Source organism: Dermacentor silvarum, chromosome 1, assembly GCF_013339745.2.
Source record: "Dermacentor silvarum isolate Dsil-2018 chromosome 1, BIME_Dsil_1.4, whole genome shotgun sequence".
NCBI lineage: Eukaryota > Metazoa > Arthropoda > Arachnida > Ixodida > Ixodidae > Dermacentor > Dermacentor silvarum.
This window is the reverse complement of record NC_051154.1, coordinates 276639812-276664160: the sequence shown is the minus strand read 5'-3', so window position 1 is coordinate 276664160 and position 24349 is coordinate 276639812. Positions and strand designations below refer to the sequence as shown.

At 46.1% G+C, this 24349-nt stretch overlaps 1 protein-coding gene across 1 annotated transcript in view; it reads left to right on the top strand.

Moving 5' to 3' along the window:
* LOC119440663 (histone-lysine N-methyltransferase SETDB1-B) overlaps positions 1 to 24349 on the top strand; it is a 97882-nt gene that overhangs the window by 10617 nt on the left and 62916 nt on the right. The window contains exons 7-10 of the mRNA XM_037705556.2: positions 16040 to 16167; positions 16936 to 17026; positions 18084 to 18163; positions 19455 to 19681. Of these exons, the coding sequence (XP_037561484.2) occupies positions 16040 to 16167; positions 16936 to 17026; positions 18084 to 18163; positions 19455 to 19681 (526 nt within the window). The remainder of the gene's footprint in view (positions 1 to 16039; positions 16168 to 16935; positions 17027 to 18083; positions 18164 to 19454; positions 19682 to 24349) is intronic.

Genomic DNA, 24349 nt, shown 5'->3' with positions numbered 1-24349 from the left:
TACAATGATCGATCGGTTATAACGACCACATTTCACTGCATTTACGATTTTCCGACCCTGCCTATTGGAACTCCTTCCAGATATAACAAACATTCTTTTTTAAATCACCGTACTGTTACAGCGAACACTTTGAACCCGGTCACGAAAAAAAAAAGACATTTGCGAACTACCAAAGCGCAGAAGCCCGATGAAACGGTGCACAGCAGTGCGCGCTCTGCTCCAGTCAAACTGCTACAATGGTACAACTTTCTAGCTCGAGAAGAGCAAGCGACTACCACGTGTGGATTTCGGAAGCTGCGAAGAAGGTCACTCGCTCTTAGGCACACCTCTGGGAGGAGGAGGGCATAAAGCATAAAAAAACATGGCACGGGGTGTGGGATACGATGGCGGCACTCATAGTTACGCGTATTTCACCGATTTGCAATGACCATCAATGTCCTTACGTGTTGCTGATTGCTGATAACGGTTAGTGGTAACATTATACCGTTTGAACATCGGATTTTTTTTTCACCTGAAGCGACATGGATAGCGTCATTTTACAGCTCTTGTGTGGCTCACGTGCAGTAGTTTTTGAAGTTTACGCTTCCAGCCAACTAGAATGCCTCGCTCTCTTATGCAGAATATTGTCATGTCCCACTGGCAGTAAAATATATCACGACCTCCCGAATAAAAAATGCCGGCTGCACTTGCTGTTACGAAATTACAGGTGATCGGAATTGGGCACTGTTTCAAAACAGGTATACGACGCCATATTTGTATTTCATTCTTTAGATGAAAGTTTCTAACAGAAATTAGCAGCCAGGTGCGGGAACGCATGGGAACAAAACTATGCTGAAAATCTGGTTTTTGCACCAAAGTGCTGCTCAGCTGTAGCTGCTGATGCCAGTTTCAGTGCGGTTAATGTTTGAGTGTTTTTAAGGGCGAGTCCATGTATACTCATATAATGACTACCTACTTTTCGCAGAACTATCAAGTTCGTTATATAAAAGGGTTCAACTGTATTTTTGATAGGCGGAGTTGCAGACCTCTGCTGAAAATAGCAGTTGATATTTAAGAAAAGAACAGAAAAGGAGAAAGATATGCCGACAGCTGGTGTGCTGTCAAAGTAGCTGGCGCTATCTTCCACTGGGGTTTGAATGGCAGTTAGAGCACTGCCTTTTACTGCCTAGTGGCATGAAAAATTAATCTATGCATGTGCTTTTTTATGGTGCTTTGTTCGCATGCAGTAATGTCTACTTGAATTTTAGCTAGAGCCATGTCATCACAGTACACTGATCATATCATCACTGCTTGCGTCAATTCAGAGCTCGTCGGCAGCTCAGGCACTGGCAGTGTCGCAGTCATCCAAATTTGCCCTTCATCATCAGATCATTCCACGCAGAGATCAAAATTTGTCAGTATCATCGGTGAATCGTTCAAATGTTATCTCAGTAGGAATCGAAACACCAGAAGTGCACAGGTCGCCGATCATGACGTCCATGGTAGAGGACTGATCGGGCAAACTGTCGTGACCTTCGGATGAGATCGCCGTCTCAGTATAGAGTGTAAAGCCTGTGTGGCAAAAACAGTTGCGAAGCGTGTCTTGTGTCACGGCCTTCCACGTGGAGCCCCCAAAACCATGCTGACAGCAAATCAGAAATCAACATTGTAACTTTTGCGACTGTTCGAGCACAGTACCATGCGGATGAGCGCATATGACCTGTACAGAAGCTTCCGTGTGCAGATATCATGCCTTGGTTCTTTGGCTTGAGGGTTGCTGTCATGCTCGGCAGCAGGAATTCCATTCGTACAACCTTTAGATTCTTGATGTGTTCATGTGCAGTGCAGTTTTCCACAAACAGGAGAACTTTTAGATTTTGCTGTTCACACTTTCTGTCCCAACCTGCAGACGTCCTCTTTGAATAACTGCTGCATTAGCCAAGCCTTGTTCACATTTTCCCTCTTAAAACACCTTGGATTCTACGATTTTCGTATGACAAGCATTGGAAGTTTTTCTCTGCCTGATATGTTGCCTCTGACAAGCACGGTCAGCTACTTTTTGCTGTGTTTGCCACAATAGCAGGGGTCATCAGGAAAGGCAAGCATTTTCTCTGAATGCGCTTTGTTAAACAAACCACTCTTGTTACAGTTGAAAATGTTCTCGGGCCCAAACTGCTGCAGCAAAGGCTGCAGCTTTCCTTTGCGATACTGCATAGCAGCTAAATCATTAATGGCGCTGCTTTCGCCGCACATATTCTTCTACCCGTGGTCATTCTAGTTTTTTCAAATTTCTCAACCACCCATCATTTAACTTTAAAGTCCTCGATGTTCATTTGAAGCACGAGAGCTTTTGCTATTTGTTTCATGATGCAACTGGAAAGCAGCACCTGCTTTGCGATCATGGCATTTAACCGCACAAGAAGAGAGAGAGAGAAATCACTTTATTCTGCGATAAAAAAATGCATCGATGCCCTCAGTCCAGGGCGTCGCTTGCGGCGTGCTTTAGCGCTAGGCCGATGATGTCCTCAAGGAATCGTTGGTCGGGAAGGGTGGTTGCGGTGGTCAGCCACTCGGAGGAAAGGGTAGGTGGGAGGGATGAAGGTTTGGGTAAGGAGGGTAGTTTTGGATGGCATTGCCATAGGATATGTGCTGTGTTGGGAGGATAGGCACCACAGTGGCTACAGCGAGGGAGGTCTTCAGAGGAGGTGTTTCCTTGCTGGAGTGAGCAGGGTGTTCATCTGGGCTTGTCGGATGAGTGTGCCCTGTGTCCTTGTAAGGTCTTGGTGTATAGCTTAGGGTATATCTTGCGCTCGTCCCTAAATGGGTGCAATTGTGGTGGAGGCATTGGTGAGACGAATAGATTTGGTCGGGGGATGTTGGGAGCCTGGAGTATCATATCGCAGGCAAGCAGATTAGCTTGTTCATTCCCCAACATCCCCTCATGACCAGGAATCCAGACAATCTCTACCTGCCGATGAAGACATTCTTGTAACTGTTGTGTGATATGTTTAGGTAAGTCGTCATGTATGAGTTTTCTACATGCTGACATTGAATCAGTAAATATGATGGGTGTAGTGATGAGTGTTACTGGGAGATGTTGTATCGCTGCTACTACCACTTGTAGTTCTGCTGTGGTCGTATCAGCGTTTGAAATACTAATTCACTGTGTATCGTCCGAAGTGTGTGATCTACCACTGCTATAGCAGTGCCTGTCTTGAACACTAGCATCTGTATAGTAATATGTGCCGTGTGGGTTGCGTCCTATGTATCTTTTGAAGTATGCTACTCGCCGTGTCCGCCTAGCCTTATTAATCACGGGGTGCATGTGTCTGCGGAGTGGTGCGATCTTCAGCAGTGACCTAGTTTGCGGTGGAAGTGACAGTGTGGCTGGTACAGGTGTGGGTGATGGTTGAAAGCTCCCACTGTGAAGTATGTGTCTACCCTGTGCGGTCTGTTGGAGTCAGAGTTCTTGCCTCCGTTTGTGAACAAGAAGAGGTTCCTCAAGCTTTGCATGAACACCCTGACTCCTGTTCTTTTTTTGAGCCCTGGTGGATTTTCCAGCTGCTTCTAAGATCTTTACTTTATTTTTTGAGGAAATCTGAAATCCTCTCCTTAGAAATGTCCAACGTCTTGCTTACGTTGACTTGTGACCAGCCACTCTGAACTTGTTTGATAATGGCGGCTTTCTTTTATATCATCAATGTACAGCAGTGCTCTGTGATTTCAAGCCATTAGCAAGTATGACAAAGGCAGAGTCAGTGCCATTGTTTGCAGCGGCGAATCTATTCAATGAAAAACACAGCACCAACCAGCCGGAAGCTTGGTAATGAATGTCAAAGCAGCGGGGCCTAGTGTTACATAGCTCATGACAGTAAAAAACGATCACGCACCAAATACCATGTGGCCAAACACAAATGGCTGTGGCAGGCTACGGCTTCCAGTGGATCGGCATGTGAGAGCGCTGGTTTGAGGCTGAGATATCAAACTGATTGCGGCGGTGGCTTCGACTAAGGCCATTTTGAACCTGTGGTCAAGGTTTAAAAAGTAAGAAAAATCGGACTGCAAGGAGTTTCAGCATTCAAAATTTCAGATGTCCTTATTCATTGGCTCTGTAGGGTATGTGGCAGCACTGCAAAGGCATCCATATTACTGGGCCTGCCCGAAAAATTGGTTTTTAAATGTATTTATCATATTGGGTATGTCTAATTTCAAATATGAGCACTTCTATTTTTTTGTGCTAGTGGAAGAGATTGTGAGAAAGGGAAGGATGCTTTAAGCCTTTAAGTGTTTTATTTTTTCTTTGAAAATTTCCTAACCAAAAATTAAGGATCACACAAAGAGCGATGGAACGAAAAATGTTAGGCCTAACGTTAAGAGAAAGGAAGAGAGCTGTGTGGATCAGAAAACAAACGGGAATAACCAATATTCTAGTTGACATTAGGCAGAAAAGATGGAGCTGGGCAGGCCATGTAATGCTTAGGATAGATAACCGGTGGACCGCTTGAGTTACAGAATGGATGCCAAGAGAAGGGAAGTGCAGTCGAGGACAGCAGAAAACTAGGTGGGGTGATGAAGGAAGGAAATTTGCAGGCACAAGCTGGAATCAGCTAGGGCAGGACAGAAGTAATAGACCGATCCCACCGGCCAGTTTCACGATGCCACCGCTGCCGCAGTGCATGCTGGTAATTGTAGTCATCCGGCCTCTCCAGCCGCTTGGAGTGCCTGTGCGTCCTGTTTTCGAACGATTTTTGGCAATTTTTATGGTTCATGTAGAGCCTTCGTGCGATAGGAGGATTCACCTACTACATTCCTGGGTGCTACAACAACCACACAAAGGACAAAGGCTTCGGATTATATGTTTCCTAAAAAGTGAAAGCTTCGAGAGACATGGATCCAGCAGATTAATAGGTGGTACCAATAATACACAGCGTGAGAACAAACACGGGGACAAATAGCGGCCGCAATTCAATGGGGGCAAAGTGCAAAAACATCCGTGTACTTAGATTTGAGTGCACGTTAAAGAACCCCGGGTGGTACAAATTATTCCGGAGTCCCCCACTTTGGCGTGGCTCATAATCAGATCGTGGTTTGGTACGTAAAACCCTATAATTTAATTTTAATTTAACTTTCTTTTTATTTGTCAGCCTCTTTAATATTTAGAATAATATGTATATTTACTGCTGTTTATGTTCAAATTTTTTGTAATCAATACCAACTCCCCTCTGTAATGCCCTGGGGCGCTGAGGTTATTGTAAATAAATAAATAGAGTGTTATAAGACTTAAGCACATGGCTTTCTTTTTTTGATTTTCATCTGCCAGCCTGAAGTTCCCGGGAGCTCAACTGTGCCACTGTAACATGAGCAACAGGTCTCTGCCATCGCTAGCAGCGACTGCGATGATACTGTCTTAAACGGCTTAATCCACAGTACGAATCATTGATGAAAGTATATCGCAGCTGCTCATAAAGGAGAGCGGCGCAAAAGATGGGACGCTCGCCTCACGCCAAGCAGTCGGAGTTTTCGAAGTAGCATGCGTAACATTCGCTTGAATGCAAATAGAAAAATTAGCGTAGCTTGTGCCTCCAGTGCAATGGTTAAGAGACAGCGGAGCTGATAGGCACCTAGCTAGTCCTGGCTTTTGGGCTAGTTAGCGCTAAGCACTACCAAGTCGTCCCCAGCATTTCCCGGAATTTGTTGATTATTGATCGATTATCGATTAGCTATTGATTGGCTTTTGCAAGGTATTCGCCAGGTATTGGGCTAGGCTAAGCACTACCAAGTCATCCCCAGCATTTCCTGACTTTACTGATTATTCATTGATTATCGATTAGCTATTGATTGGCTGTCGATTGGCTATCGCAAGGTATTGGCCACCTATTTAGGCTAGGCTAAGCACTACCAAGTCATCCTCAGCATTTTTCGGAATTTATTTATTATTGATCGATTAGCTATTGATTGGCTATAGATTGGCTATCGCAAGGTATTGGCCACGTATTTGGGATAGGCTAAGCACTACTAAGTCATCCCCAGCATTTCCCGGAATTTATTGATTATTGATCGATTATCGATCAGCTATTGATTGGCTATCGATGATTGACTAAGCTTAAGTAGTCCCAACCATGTTTATGTAGACTTATCCAGGCTCAGCTTCACTAGTTCGCAGGGGTATCTTCCATTGTGCTTGGACCCTTTTTGTACTACCGCCAGGATCGGCCCACATTTTTTGTCCACAACGGACAGACTAATGGCCGGCTTAAACAGCTCTGCTGTCAAAAACGCCGCCTAGCTTACCTAAAAAATTAAAATATGCTGTTTTATCTGAGTATGAGGCACGCCGTAGTGGGGGACTCCGGAAATTTCGACCACCTGGGGTTATTTAATGTGCACCTAAATCTAAGTACACGAGTGTTTTCGCATTTCACCCCCATCGAAATGCGGCCGCCATGGCTGGGATTCGATCCCGCGACCTCGTGCTCAGCAGCCCAACACTGTAGCCACTGAGCAACTGTGGCAGGTCCTAGCTTACCTAAGAACTTCTAGATATTGCTGTTACCAAAGTCTGTAAGTCGTGCGTGAAACCCATGTTGATAAGCATCATTAGGGCACGAAAGTTTCGGCACCACATTTCAAACCTGTCACAGGTATACAAATCCTATTATGTCTGTCGCTAATCAAACATAACGTTGCAGTTACCGAGATGCACGTGTTCAAAAATAGTAATGCAAAACCACCGCGTAAATCTGCATGTACTACATACAAAGCTCGAACAAATACGATACTCAACGTGTAATCAGCGGGTAACAACTGAAATGAAAGAGCAGCAGGCACATTTAAGCATTCGCCTCGCATGCTGCAATGAACAGCCAATGTAATTTCTTAAAATACATGACGAATGTTTCTCGGTGGTGGAGTCGCAGAGATGTCTGGGAAGCTCGTATGCAGTACTCAATGAGCGCGGACTGCGGTGGTGTGGTTGACCAGTTGTATACAACCAAAATGGTGGCAGTACTACTTCTGGAAAACCACCCCATGCGCAGATCGGTCCATGGGATCAATCTATTGGAGATCTATCTATCGTCCTGCAGTGTACATAAATATAGACTGATGATGATGATGACTTGATGTTGAAAAAATATTTGCACCACATACTAAGTCATTTACAGGAACCAATAGACTGATCCCACCGGCCAATCTGTGCATGTGCCGGTTTTCTGGAAATAGCACTGCCACCATCTTGGTTGTAGTCAACTGGTCCACCACACCACTGCAGTGCCCGCTTGTTGAGTACTGCGCACGAGCTTCCCAGACATCTCTGCGACTCCACCCCCGAGAAAAATTCGTCATGTATTTTAAGAAATTACATGGGCTGTTCATTGCAGCATGCGAGGCGAACGTTGAAAAGTGCCTGCTGCTCTTTCATTTCAGTCATTACCCTCTGATTACGCGCTGAGTATCGTATTTGTTCGAGCTTTCTATATGTAGTGCATGCTGATGTACGCGGTCGTTTTGTGTTACTATTTTTGCCCATGTGCAGCTCAGTGAGACTGCGTGAGGATGCGGACTAGACCGCCCGAGCAAATATCGGATCCTGTTTTCGAGAATGTTTCCGGTTAGTTTCTTGCCTATTTGTGAGCGAATTTTTGTGCCACTCAACACATAAAGTCACAAGGATTCCATCTCGCTACCAAGTTTTTCTCGGTGGGTGGACTTTTCGACCTCTTTTTCAAGACTTTTTTGGCTACCGTGCTCAGCCTAGCTGCCCAGCGGTGGAGCGGCCGCCGGCCGTTCCCGCAAGGGTTTTCCCGCACTCTACGCAGAAGATGTCTATGCAAGTCTTCGTCGATGGAGAGGATATCACTCCCGATGATCTTCAAGACTCTGGGTGGTCCATGGCCATCGCTAAACGCAAACTTTGTACGACGCATACCCCCACGAACGAGACGCAAGCAAGCGTCTCGATGCCCCGCAACGCAGAGTCGTCTCATCGCTCCCGAGCTGCATTGAAGAGGCACCTTATTGCTGCTTCGAGACTTCCCCACCTCCCAAGAGACCACCATCGAATCATCGTGTGACCTAGAAATGGCCTCGACATGAGAAATGTGAGTCAAATCAAGTTTGCCCAGTCACTTGCAATGGCTACAGCGCTCAGTGAAGAAGACGTCGCAGAAGACGCAGTTTGCCCAAACATGATGCAAAACATCGCAGTTATCAGTACCCCGGCGGAGAAGAACGCCAGGGCATACTCCAAGATCAACACTATTACTATCGGTAAGGCCAGTTTTGAAGTTTGCCCCCGACAACACATGCAAAGTGTCATCAGGGGTATAGACTTGGACATTGGTCAAGAACAGCTTTATTCACTTATCGTGCACCAAAGGAACCCTACTGCACTACAGGTCAAGAGAATCAAGAATTCTACCACGGTGATAGTCCTTTTTGACGGACTAAAAGTCCCAAATTACATCATGTGTGGCACAAGCTTGGTGCATTGCAACCTGTTTCGCAGACAGATGGATGTCTGTTATGCCTGTGGAAAGCTCGGTCATTGAGTCGATGTTTGTCCCAACCCAGAAGAGGCGGTCTGTAGAGGCTGCGGTATTCAATCTCCTCCGGAGGGTCACGTCTGCACCCCGGAATGCAAGTTGTACGGGGGTCCACATCCCACGGCAGACAAGACGTGTAAACAATGTTTTCAAGTGCCTTACATAGTCCGAAGAAGAAGAAGAAAGCAGCTGATGCAATATACGCCGGCCTTTGTGGAAGACATCAACGTTGACATAAACTTCACAGATGGCGGCGGAGACTTCCTGCCGCTACCAGCCGGCGCAGGTGGACGCAATACCGCTGCGGGCCCGAGCAGCAGCTGGCGCTCGCCTGATGTCAGCCAACAGCTACACCCATCACGAGGGTGCTCCCGTTCCAGGGGCGGAGCAGGTGACCATTCGGGATCCAGAGGCCGTTCGAGATCCAGGGGCCATTCCCGCTCCAGAGTACCTGCCGTCCGCATCGCTATGCAGCAAGGAGATCAGCACCAGACCTGGGCATCCAAAGTTAAGAGCCTACACCCACAGGTAAAGGGGGGCACTCATCCAGAGCAACATACGGATATTTTTGTACGAATGCAGAGAGAAAATGCTAGCCTTAGAGCAATTGTTGAGCAACTTAGAGCTGAAATAGCCGACTTAAGGAAATCCCACCGGTTCATCACCGTGTCCTCCTATCACGCATCCCGGTACAGTGGCCGCATCAGCTACGATCCTCGATGAGGTCCCTATGGACGTCCAGCCAGGGGCAAAACCCACAAAAAGGAGAGCACTAGCAAACCCGGCCAAGGACGAGGATGCAGATTTCAAAACGCAGGTCAAGGATACCTTAGCCGAGATCAAAAATGCACTAAAGGCAGTGGTCCAGTCGATAGCGGCATTGAACAGCAGAATCACTAAGGTTGAAGCTGACCAAGTTAAAGTTGTGCACTCAGCCGAGGCTACTCCGGTCAAAGTAAATCCTAAGGTCACGATCGCACAGACGCTGCCATCCCGTAGCAATTCGCAAGAGAAACCTCCAGCGATATCCAACAATGGCGGGACGCCATAACAATTTCGTAATTTGGCAATGGAACTGTTGGGGCTTCCAGTCAAAAAGGGCAGCCCTACAATAAATAACATAACAATTTCGTAATTTGGCAATGGAACTGTTGGGGCTTCCAGTCAAAAAGGGCAGCCCTACAGCAGTACATCAAATCCCAGTCAATCCGACCACAAGTTATTATGCTACAGGAGACGCTGACGGAAATGGTGAGCCTGTCGGGCTACACACCCCACATCACGAAAAGTCCAGATGGCAGAGATATCTGCACGTTGGTGTCTAACCAGTACACTTCAATCACGCACAATCTACACATGAGACACAGCAAGGTTGAACACTCTCTGATAGAGATCATACCAGGCAGCAAGCTAAGAAACAGCATCTTCATACTCCACATATATAGCTCTCCAAAAGGTAGGCACCATCGCTTCACCACATTGTTATCGAAAGCTATTACGATTGCTAGCAATGCGGGTGCATCCATAGTGATAGCGGGGGATTTCAACGCACCCCATCATGCTTGGGGCTATCCTCGCACCACTGCCAAAGGAGCCGAGCTCTGGCAAGCGGCCTCGGATCTACACCTCACTCTGGTAACGGACCCCGCGTTTCCTACCCGCACTGGAAATTCTTGCTCTAGGGATACCACCCCAGACCTCACCTTTGTTGCAACTACGGGAGAGGTCTCGTGGTCTAACTTGGCCGAGGACTTGGGGAGCGACCACTATATTCTAAGTACAACATTACAAATTCAGGGCAAACCCCCTAGAGCTTTCAAGTTCACAGACTGGGACCTCTTTCGTAAGATCAGATCTAGGAACACACAATAAGGCAATGACCCACCGGATTTCGCCAAGTGGTTATCTCAGCTTGGCGAAGACGTCAAGTCGGCCACCAAAACGATCAAGACTGATCTTAAGGTCAGTAAATTGGATAGCAGGCTTGCCCATCTTCTGGAGGCAAAAAGCGCCCTCATTACCAGGTGGAAAGCACACCGCCTGAATCGCAGACTACGCAAGCGCATAGTGAGTCTTAATCGGGACATATCCGTACACTGTCAGATGCTGGAGAAACAGCATTGGGACGAAATTTGCAACACGGTTGATGGCCAAATGAGAGTGGGGGGAAATGGAACCTCCTCAAACACCTGCTGCAGGAGACCAAATCCAGATCCACACAGACACGTCTGGTAGACAGAATACTACACTCAGAAAGGAAAGCGAAATCAGACGCGGAAATAATGGAGTCTTTAGTCCGAACATACCTACCTTTGGCTATAGCCCGACCTCCTTCTGGCTACCCGCAATACATGGGATTGCCAGCCCTCGAGATGGACAAGCCCTTCCAGGAAGCAGAGGTCCGGAACGCATTAACCAATCTTAACGGGAAATCCGCCCCCGGCCTAGACGGCATCACGAACCAGACGCTACGTAATCTAGACGACGATTCTGTCACCATCCTCACCAAAGAAATCAATCATATTTGGGAGTCGGGGGTTTTCCCCGAGCACTGGAAAATGGCGTCAGTCATTCTCATCCCCAAACCGGGCCGGAGTCCCTGTCTTAACAATTTGAGACCGATTTCTCTCACGTCTTGTATAGGCAAGGTCGCCGAGCACGTCATCAACGATCGCATATCGAAACACATTGAGGAAACAAACCTCTTCCCTATCAACATGAAAGGTTTCAGACCACACCTATCGACCCAGGACGTCATGAAAATGCTGAAACATCATATTATAGATCAGGAGACAAAGGACGTTAGGGCCATTCTCGGCCTCAATCTAGAGAAGGCCATTGACAATGTTTCACACTTCCGCATACTCGAATCCATCTTTCGCCTTAACCTAGGAACCAACTTTCACAAGTTCACCAGCTCGTTCCTTAGGGATAGAAGAGCCACTATCAAGCTAGGGAACCTCAAATCTGAGCCCTACGATCTGGGTTCTTTCGGCACTCCTCGGGGCTCAGTCGTCTCCTCACTGCTGTTTAACATTGCCATGTGCGGGCTTGCTGCCGAGCTCTCAAGTCTGGACAACATCAAGTACTTCCTTTACGCGGACGATATTACCATATGGAGTGTCGGTGGCTCGGAGGGCTGCGTGGAGAGCTCCCTTCAGGAGGTTGTTGACTGTGTTGAAGTGTACATCAAGGAAATGGGTCTCAAGCTCTCGCCGTCAAAGTCCGAACTTCTTTTATATCGGCCCACGAGAAGGGGTCCTAAACCCAAAAACTGGAAACCACTGGGTGACGTCGACATTAGGCTGCCACGGCTGCGGGGAAGCGAATCCCGAGGGTGGATTTCATACGTGTTCTGGGCATGATCATCGAAGCCAGCGGACAGACTGGCCGTACGATCGACCGTCTGACTTCCAAGGTGGAAGGGGTCATCCGATTAACTGTTAGGATCTCCAACAATTGGGGTGGTCTTCGGGAGGACAACCTCCTCAGACTGTTCCAGCCACATAAACTATGTCGTATCCATGCACAAGTGGCAACGCCACGAGAGGACTAAATTAAACACTCTCATTCGAAAAAGCATCAAGAGAGTCCTAGGTCTTCCGATGCGCACGAGCACAGAGAAACTGATGGACCTTGGAATCCACAATACGCTTGAAGAAGTCATCGAGGCTCAGCAAACGGCACAGGTTGCCAGGCTTTCAATTACATCAGCAGGGAGAAAGATCCTGATTGACACGGGACACAACCCCCTCATGCTCGAAGTGCAAAACACACATCTCTCTGATCGCATGAGATCTTGCATCAAGTACCACCTATTAATCCATTGGATCGACGTCTCTCGAAGCTTTCACTCTTTAGGAAACACATTGTCCCTTGTGCTGTTGTTGTAGCGCCCAGGAACACAGCAGGTGAATCCTCTCCTCACACGATGGCTCCACACGAACCATAAAAATTGCCAAAAATCGTTCGGTAACAGGACACACAGGCACTCAGGGCGGCTGGAGCGGCCCGATGACTACAAGTACCAGCATGCACTGCGGCAGCGGTGGCGTCGTGAAACTGGTTGGTTGGATCGGTCTATTGCAAGACATCACTTCTCCGAAAATGTGTGTGAGCAACTTGTTCTTGGACCAGTACCACTGCTGCCGGGGCTTGTGAACTATTCCCTGCAATAGCAGGAGTGCAAGGAACATGCACATCTCTTCCTTTGTCACTTGTACGCATTTTTTGAGGTGGGAGTGTTCACTGGGACTAGAGCATTTGAGCTTTTCAGCCGTTTTGAGATTTGCTTCATTGACCACTGGTGTAATCAGTTCTAGAGCACTGCACGGGCTTGGGCTTACCCAAAAGACCGGGCCCACCGGGCCGGACCGGGCCGGGTAGGGCAGTTTTTTCACGGGCTCAAGCTGGGCTCAAGCACAGCATGTGCTTTTTGACCCGGGCTCGGGTATTTTGACGCGGGCCCTTTCTGGTCGTGTGCATGTAACGTGCAGCGAGTTATCCTCACGCATCTCGACTCTAAAAAACTTGTTGCCCCGGCGCAGCTGGAAGCTAGCAGTGCTACTCCTGTGTACTTTCCTTTTCTTCTTCCATTGTATTTTGCGCTGTTTGAACAGAATGTAAATGTCCAGAAAGACCGAAGTCGCCTCAAACCAAAGGATGCTATTGTATTCCTTACCTAAATCAACGTAATTAATGCTTTCAGCGCGGTGCAAGCGCGTTCGCGACTTGCTGATTCTTCAAAGGCGAATTGGTAAAACGATGACTGGTAAGACAATTCATTACGTGGCTGAAATATGGCACTGCATTCATCCATGATTGCACACATGTTGTCAACCGGCCGCCCAGCAGCAGCGCATTACGCTGCATCATGGAGGAACGAGAAGCTTTCTTTCTCCATTTACACTATCCATGCGCGCTCACAACTGGTCGTGGCTGCACTTCCGCTATAGTGTACTAGTATATGGTTGAGAGGGACGAGCGACTGCGGCGGAGCACACATGCTTTGCAGTAAGGCACCCAACGTGGAAAAATACTGTGGCGGCGCTGCTATAGAAGTGGATTGGGCCGCATCAAGGTCACGCCGGTGGAAACTGCTGGCAATACTGCTCGGCAGGGTGATTCGTATTACTCCGCGCGCTGGTATTTGCATTCAGACGGCTCAAATGATGTTCATAATTGCATAAGACATGTATTTATGCCTGAAGAATAAATTCCTTTCATTCTCTTCTTTATTTTTTTTAATGCCGCTCAGTGATCTTTTTCGGTCTCGGGCTGCGGGTTGGGCCAGTTTCGAGCTGGGATCAGGCCTAAGGTAAAGGGATGGTGGGCCAGGCCGGGTGGGTAACGTAGATTGTTTCCGGGCCCGGGCGGGCCCGGGTCTGGCTATAAAGCTTTTGGTTGGGCTTGGGCAGGCAGCCCAACGTAAAAACAGGCCTGGGCAGGGCCCGGGCTGAAAAATCGGCCCATGCAGTGCTTTAATCAGTTCATCGAGAAACTGCTGTATGCAACTGCAGACGGTCATCTGGCGATATCAAATTGAAATTCTTGCCTGGAACTGCCAAAAATGGAAACCGAGGAGGCTTCGCACCAGGATTGTCGACATCAAGCTATACCCATTGAAGAGCACTTGCAATGTTTGCTTCAGAGATGTTATCATCACCAGAATAACTGCTCAATTCGGCGTCATCGCTGTCTTCTTCTCTTCTTGACACAAGATAAACATCAGTATCTGAATCATCTTCATTGGAAGATGACAAAGATGAAACGCTATTTTTTTAGGTTGATGGGTCAGCTATGCATGTGTCGCTGCCACCGGATGCCACGTTTAAAAAAAAACGAAAAAAAAAATGTACTCCCGCCGAAAGAGAAACCGAAATCGTCAAGTAAGTGCTTCCATTTGGTGGGCGACACGCGATCTAGCCGTAGACGAGTGCTTCTTGTCCTGAACACTCAAGAGGAGAACCTATTCTGGTAGGACGAGCTCTGCTCATCCAAAACAGTTTGGGGACGCTTTGGTTAGGACGAGCTGTGCTTGTCCGAAACACCTAAGGGGTTAAAGGCCAAGGTTTCAGGAATTGCAGACAAGCAAGCACTGTGCATAGATCATGCACTGACTATTGTGACTTCAAAACATTACACCTACGTGCACTGTAAAGACAGCTGAAAATTTAAGTTAAAGTCTGCAGATTCTTTTTCTTAAATCAGCTAATCTCTGCTTAGTAAGACAGTGTCGCAGGTCTCACCTACCATGTTGCAGATCATCAGAGATCTGGGTGCATCCACTATGGTTTCACATGAAATGCAAAGCACACAAAAGAAAAAGAATTGACCGATGATTACAATACTCCATAGTGCGAAATTTGAGTGCCACTCTATACGTGTTTTCATTTCGCGATATATTGGCTGGCGCGGACAATTTGTCTCGTGCCGCACATTGCAAATGTAGCTAAGTGTGGCACGACTGCCTCGCTAATCAGATTACGAGAGACAGCATGTGGGTGACGCGTGTGGGCGCGATTCACAGCAGCCGCTGGAGATAGACCTCCTCTCATTAAGCTCTTTTGTTTCCATATATGGTATTGGTGGGTGCGCTTGCCGCATGCCATCAGTGAACAGACGGTGTGCTACTCTGGCACCATCTCATAGCGGTCGTCGCCACAGAAGCCGTCTTGCGTGGCATTACACTTTTTTTCTCACGCTTTCGCCATACCCTGCTCCTCCGTCTCATGCTTCCGCTGCACCCTTATCCTTGTGCTCTCTTCGCTATCACTGTCTTTTATTCCCCGCTGCGCTCTGCATATGCTCTTTAATTTTTTCTATGCTCGTTTGCTCGGTTAGGCCGAGGGATGCCACTGACACTCGCCGCAGGAACGGCCACCTAGGAGCTGCGCTCTAAATCAAAGCAGGGCTTGTGATGTAATTGTGAAGCGGGCTCTCTGGTCTGACGTGGAAGATGGGACGAATGATTATTGTGGTGCTGGTCAAGGCAGAGAGCTTTTGCTACAGAGAGGGTGGCTCGCTACCTTGAACCATCACCTTGCAACACTTCACTTGCTACTAACTCTGCTATTATTAAATGTTTTTGAAAAATTATTTCATCAGAATGCAACCAGGATACTTACAAGTTCCAGTGTACATTAAAAAAAATTTTACAAGGCATCCTCAGGAGCCCTTCAAGGATTTCTGCACAGGATAACAGAAACTGAAATGGAACTGATTTCAAATGTGAACTAAAGGAAGTGTGGCATTACTGCATCTCTTTAGGTCATCAGTGTTTGCTGCTGTTAAAATACACGGGGAAATTTTTAGAACAATTCCTAGAGAGGCGCGCTTCCCAGCGTGTTTAGTGCAGATGTATTTACTTGGGCTTCCAATCACTCAGCTGCAACTGAGAGGGTTACTAAATGTGGCCCCATGGTGCTTGAGCATATCCTCACAGACAGGAAAGGGTGCATGGACCCAATTTGAGGTTAGGCACTGCATGATCATGTATATTTGGATGCCTTGTACAGGATGGCAACCAGAATGGCGACGAATACCTGGCTGATCTGAACCACATTGAAGTTGTTGAAAAGCAGAAGGATGGCTACGAAAGCGACGTCGTCCCAGCTTCAGATGATGACACCGACAAGAGTGTAGAGTAAGTCTGAGGCACTTGCAGTGCAGATTATCTCCTTGGTTTATTATTTTGACACTTGTAACCAAATTGTTTGGCTTGTAAGTGAGCACTAACCTACTTGTTGCAAGTGTGCAGCCTGTAAACTTCAGTGCTGTAAATGGTATCTTGTCAGTATAGTACACTTTGTGTACTTGCTTGTCAGCTTTTAGCGAGGGGCTGTGGAATGGCACCACATACAGTCGCTTGCAGCATCTACTGCTAAAACTTAACCCTTTGCGGTTCGTTGTCGGGCCCCTCCGGACAACGCAACACGGCTGTACCAGTCCGCTGTTCGGCACTGTCCGACAAGCTTTTTTGTGGTTGAATTGCGCGCGTTTCCTCGCTACGCATGATGTGCCATCTCTTAAAGAGTAAGTAAAGTTCTTTTACTTTAGCTTTGCTTTTTTTTACACTAGATGGCAGTGCTTATGCTTTTCGGAGCCTTGGATTATTCGAGTGCTCAGTGGCTCTGTTTTCACACTGCTTGCAGCGAAGCGTAGCTGCCTTCTCGCCGAGTGCCTTCTATGGCAATAATTCCAAAACCTTTAGCAAAAGTGAAGGCGATTTTAGTGAGGAAGAGAACTATGTGTCTCCGTCAGGGGATGGAGATAGTGATTCTACAGAAGCCAGCGGCGAAGAAGATGACGATGCTGGAGACGGCTGCTCTGGTAACACGCGACCATGTGGAACAGGCTGGCAAGCCTAGATGGATAATTTTACAGCCTTTGCCCCTCTTCCCTTCACTATCAGGAACCTGGGATACCAAGTAAGCGCTTCCAATTTAAACTGCGAGTTGGACTACTTGCAGGTGTTCTTCACCGACCAGCTGATTGAGGAAATGGTGCGCAAAACAAACCGCTGTGCATGTGAAAAAATCTCAAGTGCTGGCATCCTTCTGAAGTACTTCATTTGGAAGGACTGGGAAGATGTGCCCTTGGAAGAATTGAAACCTTCCTAGGCGTAATCATCAACATGGCCTTTAATCCCAAGCCGGAATTGAAGGAGTACTTTAATAAGGACCTCTTAAAGAAGATGCCTTTCTTCCCGCACGTTTTCCAACGGAAGATATTTCTTCGAATCTTATGGATGCAACACGTTGCTCCAATCACAGATGCCTCTTTAGGTTGACCAACTCGTGGAAGCAAGGTCAGGGATGTTGTGTTTTACGTTGAAGGAAAATGCAGAGCGCATTTCAACGCCGGCCCCAAAATTTGCATAGATGAAAGCACTGTTGGCTTCAAGGGCCAAGCCTCATTCAAGTGTTACATTTACAATCCTCAGAAGCCAACAAAATGGGGCATGCACGTTTATGCACTTGCTGACTGCCAAACAGGCTACATTTCTACGTTTGAGCCTTACTATGGTAGCACAACGACTGTTAGCCTCTGCTGTCCTGAGCTCCCTTTCACATGCAGGATTGTTCTCTACCTGCTGCCGAAAGTGCAGCAAGCTACGCCGGGTAGGGGCTGTCATCTTTATGTCTACAGATTTTACACATCCCCAGTGCTTGCTGAAGAGTTAATTTTGCAGAGGGTATTGCTAACTAGGACCGTGATGATGAACAGACAATAAATGCCACAGCAGCTCAAGAGGAAGCTAAAAAAAAGGTGATGTGGCTGCTTACCGACAAGGAAACTCGTACATGGCACTTGCCTGGCTCAACAAGCATCAAGTCACAGTGCTCAGTTCAGCCCACAAAGCGTGTACGAAAGAAGTATCAAAAATGCCCGTGGTGATATTTGACTATACACCAAAAATATGGCTGCAGTTGACAAGGCTGATCACTACTGTGCAAGCTATGCATTTTCCCGCAAGTTCATGAAATAGTGGAGAAATAATCTTTTTTTTTTTGCTTCTTGAAGTTTCAATTGTACAGTTTCATTTTGATGAGGATGCAGCAGCTGAAGCAGGGACAGAAAGCGCAGCACCACCTGCAGTACCACCAGAACCTGATCGAGCAGCTGGTGGGTGACGCAAGGTCTCGCGCTAAGAAACAAGGCCAGTCTGCTCGTTTGGACTGTGAAGGAAGGCTAGACGGAAAGCCCTATTTCATCTACAAGATCCCCGGCAGAAGCAGCAAGGACTGCAGTATTTGCAGCGACCGCAAAACAAAAGGGGGCAGAAAAGAAAGCGTTTTTCTGCAAAAATTTGCTGCAATAATCAAGGACTGCAAAGCACTTCCACGCGCTGTCCAAATATTGCTGAAAGTCTTGGGCACAAAAAGCAACCGCAAAATAAAGATCTTATGAGTTTTTATTGCACAGTGGGACTCAAAACTGGCGAAATAGTTTTGGACCGTAACGGCTGGAAAGTGGGTAAAAGGTTCAGCATGAATTTGCAAATGCATTTGCTTCTCATAAACATGGAATTGGTGAGCTACGGCAAAAAGGTAAACTTTTTGCTCAACTTAGTGGTTGAAATAGCATACAGTCGTGAAAGCAGAGTCCAAAATATAGAATGACACGCTGTAAGGCAACCAAAATATCTGTCATCCTCATACACAGTCTATTGGGTGAGAGTGATGGTGCTGCGATGTCTGAAATATCAGTTGGCACCTGTAGCTTAAATCATTGCAAATAATTGTCTTAGCTCTTTGCTTTCATTGTGAAATGGGTTTGCACATCTGCTTATTGCTTTGCTTGTTCGTTGAACATTTCTTACATTCTTTATAACTTTGCCTCCTATACTTTCCGTGAGGAAGAGGCCCTTGAAGGCTTATCTGATTTTGACGATTCTGCTGGTGCTCACATTCCTAGGTAAGTGCTGTGGCCTCATGCAGTATCATCTTAATTATCTCGTGTCTTGAGCATGCAAGTGGTATTACTCTTTGAATTGCAACAGAGGGTGAGTGTTGATTTGAAGATATATTCCTTTACAAAGAAACAAATTTTTAAATTGCCAGCATTGTTGGGCTACCGGTTCACACAATTCAGACTGTAGCTTTGTGCATTTCTGTAAAGTTAAATTATCTCTTGTGGCTTATATACAGTTCCCTGGGTCATTGTTAAACAGCTCTTAGCTGACATCTTGTACACAAGCATTCACGCATCTGCTATGGTGGCTAGGAATGGCAAGTGGTGGCAATGGTTATCTCCTGCCGAGTACGATGTTGCAGGTGCAATTCTCAGCTGCCACTCGCATAGCCCTCGTGTCACTTTAAGAAGTTAAACCTAATCAATCAGTACCAATGTGACTAATCTTTGTAGTCGGTATTTCTTTATACATTGTCCATTGTCCATGTGTGCTCTATTTGTTTTGTATCGCTCCAGGAAACGTGCAAGGGTACGAAAGCAGAGGGCGCCGCTGGCCGAGGACTCCTGTGACAGCAAGGCGAATCATGATGAAGACAGCACAAGTAACGAAGTACGGAAAGTGAATGGCATCAAAAAAGAGGAGAATGTAAAGAGCAAAACAAGTTGGCAGAACTCACCCGGGAAATCTGGAGACAAGTCATGTGACTCAGAGAGCACAGAGGACAAGCCACCTGACGCAGCAGGTTTGTGCCGCAAATCATTCTTTGATTGCACATACTCTTTGTGCAAAATGACAAATGGTAAACATGTGTAATAATCTTCAGTGAATTCATGTTACCAGTAATCAGTGCGATTATGTGCAGGGTTGTGCGTTCTCAAAGCTCTGAAGTGTTTTGAGCGAAGTCCCATAAAACGTTTTATTGAAAGAGAGAGGGGAAAGGAAAAAAAAAGCTTACCGTGGTAACTCATTGGCTATTCTATTCTCCTGTTGAGCATGCGGTAACAGGTTCGGTTCACCCTAATGGCTGCATTCCGATAGGACTGGAACGCAAAGGTACTTGTAGACTACTTAAATTTATGTGCACATTACTAATGAACTCCATGCGGTTACAGTTAACCAGAAGCCCTCCACTGCAATGCCTCTCGTAGCCCCTGTGTTAGGTTTTGACATTAAAACCAATCAATCAGTAAACTTCTGCAAAATTATTTGAGCAATGTTGCAGTAGACTGCCGTTAACTTGACTCCAGTAATTTCGATTCCTACCAAAGTTCCTGGCCAGTGCCTATGGGACCAAACTTTCGTTATTTCGATCCTAAAGTGGAGCTTTTGTCAGCATTCAGCCACCTGACCTCTATGGTCAACTCAATAGTAGTGGCCCCTTTAACAGCAGTGCATATCTTAGCAGAGCTTAATGGACACTGAATACGTTGAACACATGTTAGTCCTCATCGAAAATGCTTAGTATCTTTGGCCTGCCCTAGAAAGATTTCCAAGAAAAAACGGATGGCTCACAATGAAGGATTACTGTGTTTACCCGATACTGATTCACACCTTTTTTCCCCCAAGAAATTAGTCAAAGAATTTCCTTCACAGTAAAGTTGTATACGAAACCAAAACTGCATTTGCAACAGCCTGTCATCAGAGCCAGCATAGTCAGCATAGCCAGTGTGATCGTCATTACCATCACAAAATGGCAGCAGTAGTAGTTCTCGTGTAGTGTGATGATGATGATGCGCCGCTTTCAGACCTTGCTTAAAAAAGTTATTTAACATGATGTGCTAGCGACAACAAATTGCATCACATTTATGCATTTCAGATAATTGCCATGAGTGGCAGGATGAACTACCTGAGTGGTTAGTTTAGGTGTAGGCCACCACTCATTTGGGACTGTTGCAAAGTCATTTGATAAATGCGGATTATCAAACATGCAATGGACCATACGGAGAACATGTTGTTGTTCATAGACAGGAATAAAGTGCTGTTTGACAGTGATGTTGATGGACATTATCAGGTGCCAATATCTATTTTGTGAGGGCAAAGTACGCTGGTTTCATTCTTTAGTTAGTGCCAGAATCGAAGCATGGTACACTTTTCTTGATAAAAAGTGCGTACGCGTTAAATATCTACTTTGTTTACAAGCTTTAATTTCATTTCTACACTATTTTTCTACTTTGAGCACAAAAAAAATGGATGCTCCTTCGACTGAGGGTCATCTTTGAATCAAGAAAATACTGCCAAATAAATGAATCAGCAGTGTGCATCTGCATTTTTTTTTTGCCTCGTTAAATCCAACTGTCCAGATAGTTTGATCATTTTCGTTAGTCTCGTCAGAGTCGAATTAATGGAAGGCATCTGTATCAGTATTTTATTTATTTATTTATTTATTTATTTATTTTACCCTCAGGGCTGAAGCATTACAGAGGGGAGTGGCAAAAAAAAAACATTTCTGTGAGAAGATACATTTATACATTGAGTACCAATACAAATACAATACTCTAACAAATCAAATCAATTCAAATCAATACAAATCATCGAACTATAAAACAATGTAAACTGCCAAGATGATACAGCCCCACACAAGCAAACAAGAAGAAACAATGACAAATAAAATGAGGTAAAGAACTATTTAGTTACTATTAGTTAAAACATTCTTGAAACGTTGATGGTCTGTAATTTATGCAGTAGTGGTAGGAAGATGGTTCCACTCCTCACAAGTCCTGGGAAAAAATGACTACTGAAAAGTAGAAGTCCTACAAAAAGGAACGGCGACTTTATGTTGGTGGTCAATGTGGGATGATACATACTGGGGAGGAAAGATGAAATCATCGTGTAGTGAACGATGGTGAAATATGCTGTGAAAAAAACACACGCAATGAATCTTACGGCGAGATGCTAGTGATGGTAGTTCAAGGATACATTTCATATTAGCCATACTTGCGGTTCGAGCATAATTAGACATAATAAAACGTGCAGAGTTATTTTGAACCATTTCAAGTGAGTAGATTAGATTGTCATGGAAAGGGTCCCAAACAGAGGTGGCGTATTCCACCTTCGAACGAATTAGCGTTTTATAAAGTAAAAGTTTAAGGGCCTGCGGAGCGTGTGAGAAATTCCGGCGAAGATATGCAAGTGTTTTGTTGGTGCTGGCGATTATAGATTCAAAATGATCATTCCAGGTTAGTTTTGAGGATATAATGATGCCAAGATATCTATATGTCGATACTACTTCCAAAAGAAAGTTATCGAGATGATATGAAACATTTACATTAGTAGATCTAGTTACACGCATAACTTTGCATTTTTTAGTGTTTAATTCCATGCACCAAGTCTTACACCAAGCGGACACAGCATCAAGATCAGACTGTAGAATAGTAGTATCATTCGGGCTAGTTATTTCTCTAAATATTACACAGTCATCTGCAAACAAATTGATATGGGAAGAGACGCAGGAAGGTAAGTCGTTAATGTAGATTAAAAAGAGGAGAGGGCCGAGCACCGATTTTTGTGGTACCCCTGAGGAAACAAAACTCGGAGGAGAGTCAGTGTTAATAATAGAGACAAACTGGGAATGATTAAGTAAAAAACATTCAAGGCATGCAAGCAGTTTGGAATCCAAATTTAGTAGTCGAACCTCGATATATCAAACACGGATATATTGAATTATTGCTATATCAAACGGTTCCTATATCACGCGGGAAATCGCATGCATTTTTAATTTTTTATTTCGAACGATGTTTGACGCATAATGGATATATCGAACTCGGCCACCCCAGACCGCCCGCGCTCCGTTGACAGGCGGCGAGCTTTCCCGCAACACTTTCGAAACTAGCGGCAGTGTGGTGGGCGTTTACGACCACTGCACACATCGATGGCGCCGAGAGCGCCACTTGAACGTAGCGGCGTGCGCACGCTGCATCCTTGCAGCGTCGACGGGTCGACGCACTGCACTTGTTGGACTAGCTCCTCCCCGTCGTCGCATCCCTGGTCCATAGCCTCCTCTATACTTTTCGTGCCCGCGCGTTGGCGCGGAATACACAGGCGCCGTCCGTCCCTCATAGTTCCGGTGCTTGCCGCTAGAAGCCGCCCCAATCCCACAATAACAGCAGACGACGTGGCCTATGTGCACGCTTGCATTGGTGATCGTCTAGAAACATCTTCATGGCATTAGACTATGCGTATACGCTAAATAGGGTGTACACATAAAATTTTTAACACAAACACTGTATGCGGAATGCAATGCGAACTTTTATATTTGATTTCGCGCTCATAGCTTGAGCACTTTTCGAGACAACGGTTTGGTGTGGAAATCTTTCGCAAAGTCGTGTTTGTCAGTCACGCTCGTCGCGAAGTTCACAAAAAGTGGACGGAGAAACTTCATAAACACAACGTCCAAGAGTTTTTCATGATGGCCTGGGGCTGACCACTTGAGTTGTTCACGTTTCTGAAGTACTTTCGCGGCGTTGTCAACGGCAGCCTTTAGTGGCTGCTTCATCTTTCTCGCTTTTGCGAGGAAAACTTCCAGGTACTTCTTTAGCGAATGCAGAACCATTACAAGCTCAGCAGACGGATAGAGGAGTCCACCTCTGTCCTGGTGCCTAATTAAGGCATCCGATGGCGTAGAAGTGTTTGGTTTCGTTACTAGAGTGAAGCATTCATCACAGGAAATGGTTTCGTGGATTTTTCGTGCGATATATCCACCAACCATTGCTAGTGCAGCAACATCTGGTGTTGGGAGCAACGTCTTCCCCCTGTCGAGATGCTCCTCGAAGGTCGTGGTATGCTTCCCGAGGGCTGCATCGCTTCTTTCGGTTTGCTTTCGAGGCTGCAAATATGATGGATACTCTTGGAAGACGCTGGGCACAACGCCTTTCTTCAGTCTTCGCGTCGTGCACCCTTCTTTAAAGTCGGACGGGACGAATTAAGTGTCGGCTACAAACAGTGGAATAACAAGATGTGCTATTTGGGGTCCAGTTGTCTCTCCAGATTACCTTAAGCCACTTTTCGCGAAGTTCTTGGTCACTGGGAATTTCGTGGAATGATACTCCGGTTTCTTTCCGGCCGCTCCATGATTTGCAGTGCGGTACGCAGCACTACGGCATTGTGCAGCATTCGGGGCGCAACCAAACTTCTGAGCTTGGACAGCCGCCTTTTCTCTTTATCGGTAGTGCTGCACACAACAAAAATACCACTTTTAGGCATGTTGCCTTGAAACAAGCGAATTTTCTTTACGAGGTAACACATTTAACAGAGAACTTACCCGAGTCGACCAAAAGTTGGAAGAAAGCGCACACAGGCACGGCTGTCTCAGTGAGTGCTGCAGTTAGCAAAGCACTTTGGGGACACGCACCACACTAGAAAGAACATCAACTGGCAAGCAGAGTTTTAGAACAAGCACGGTAAACTAATTTTG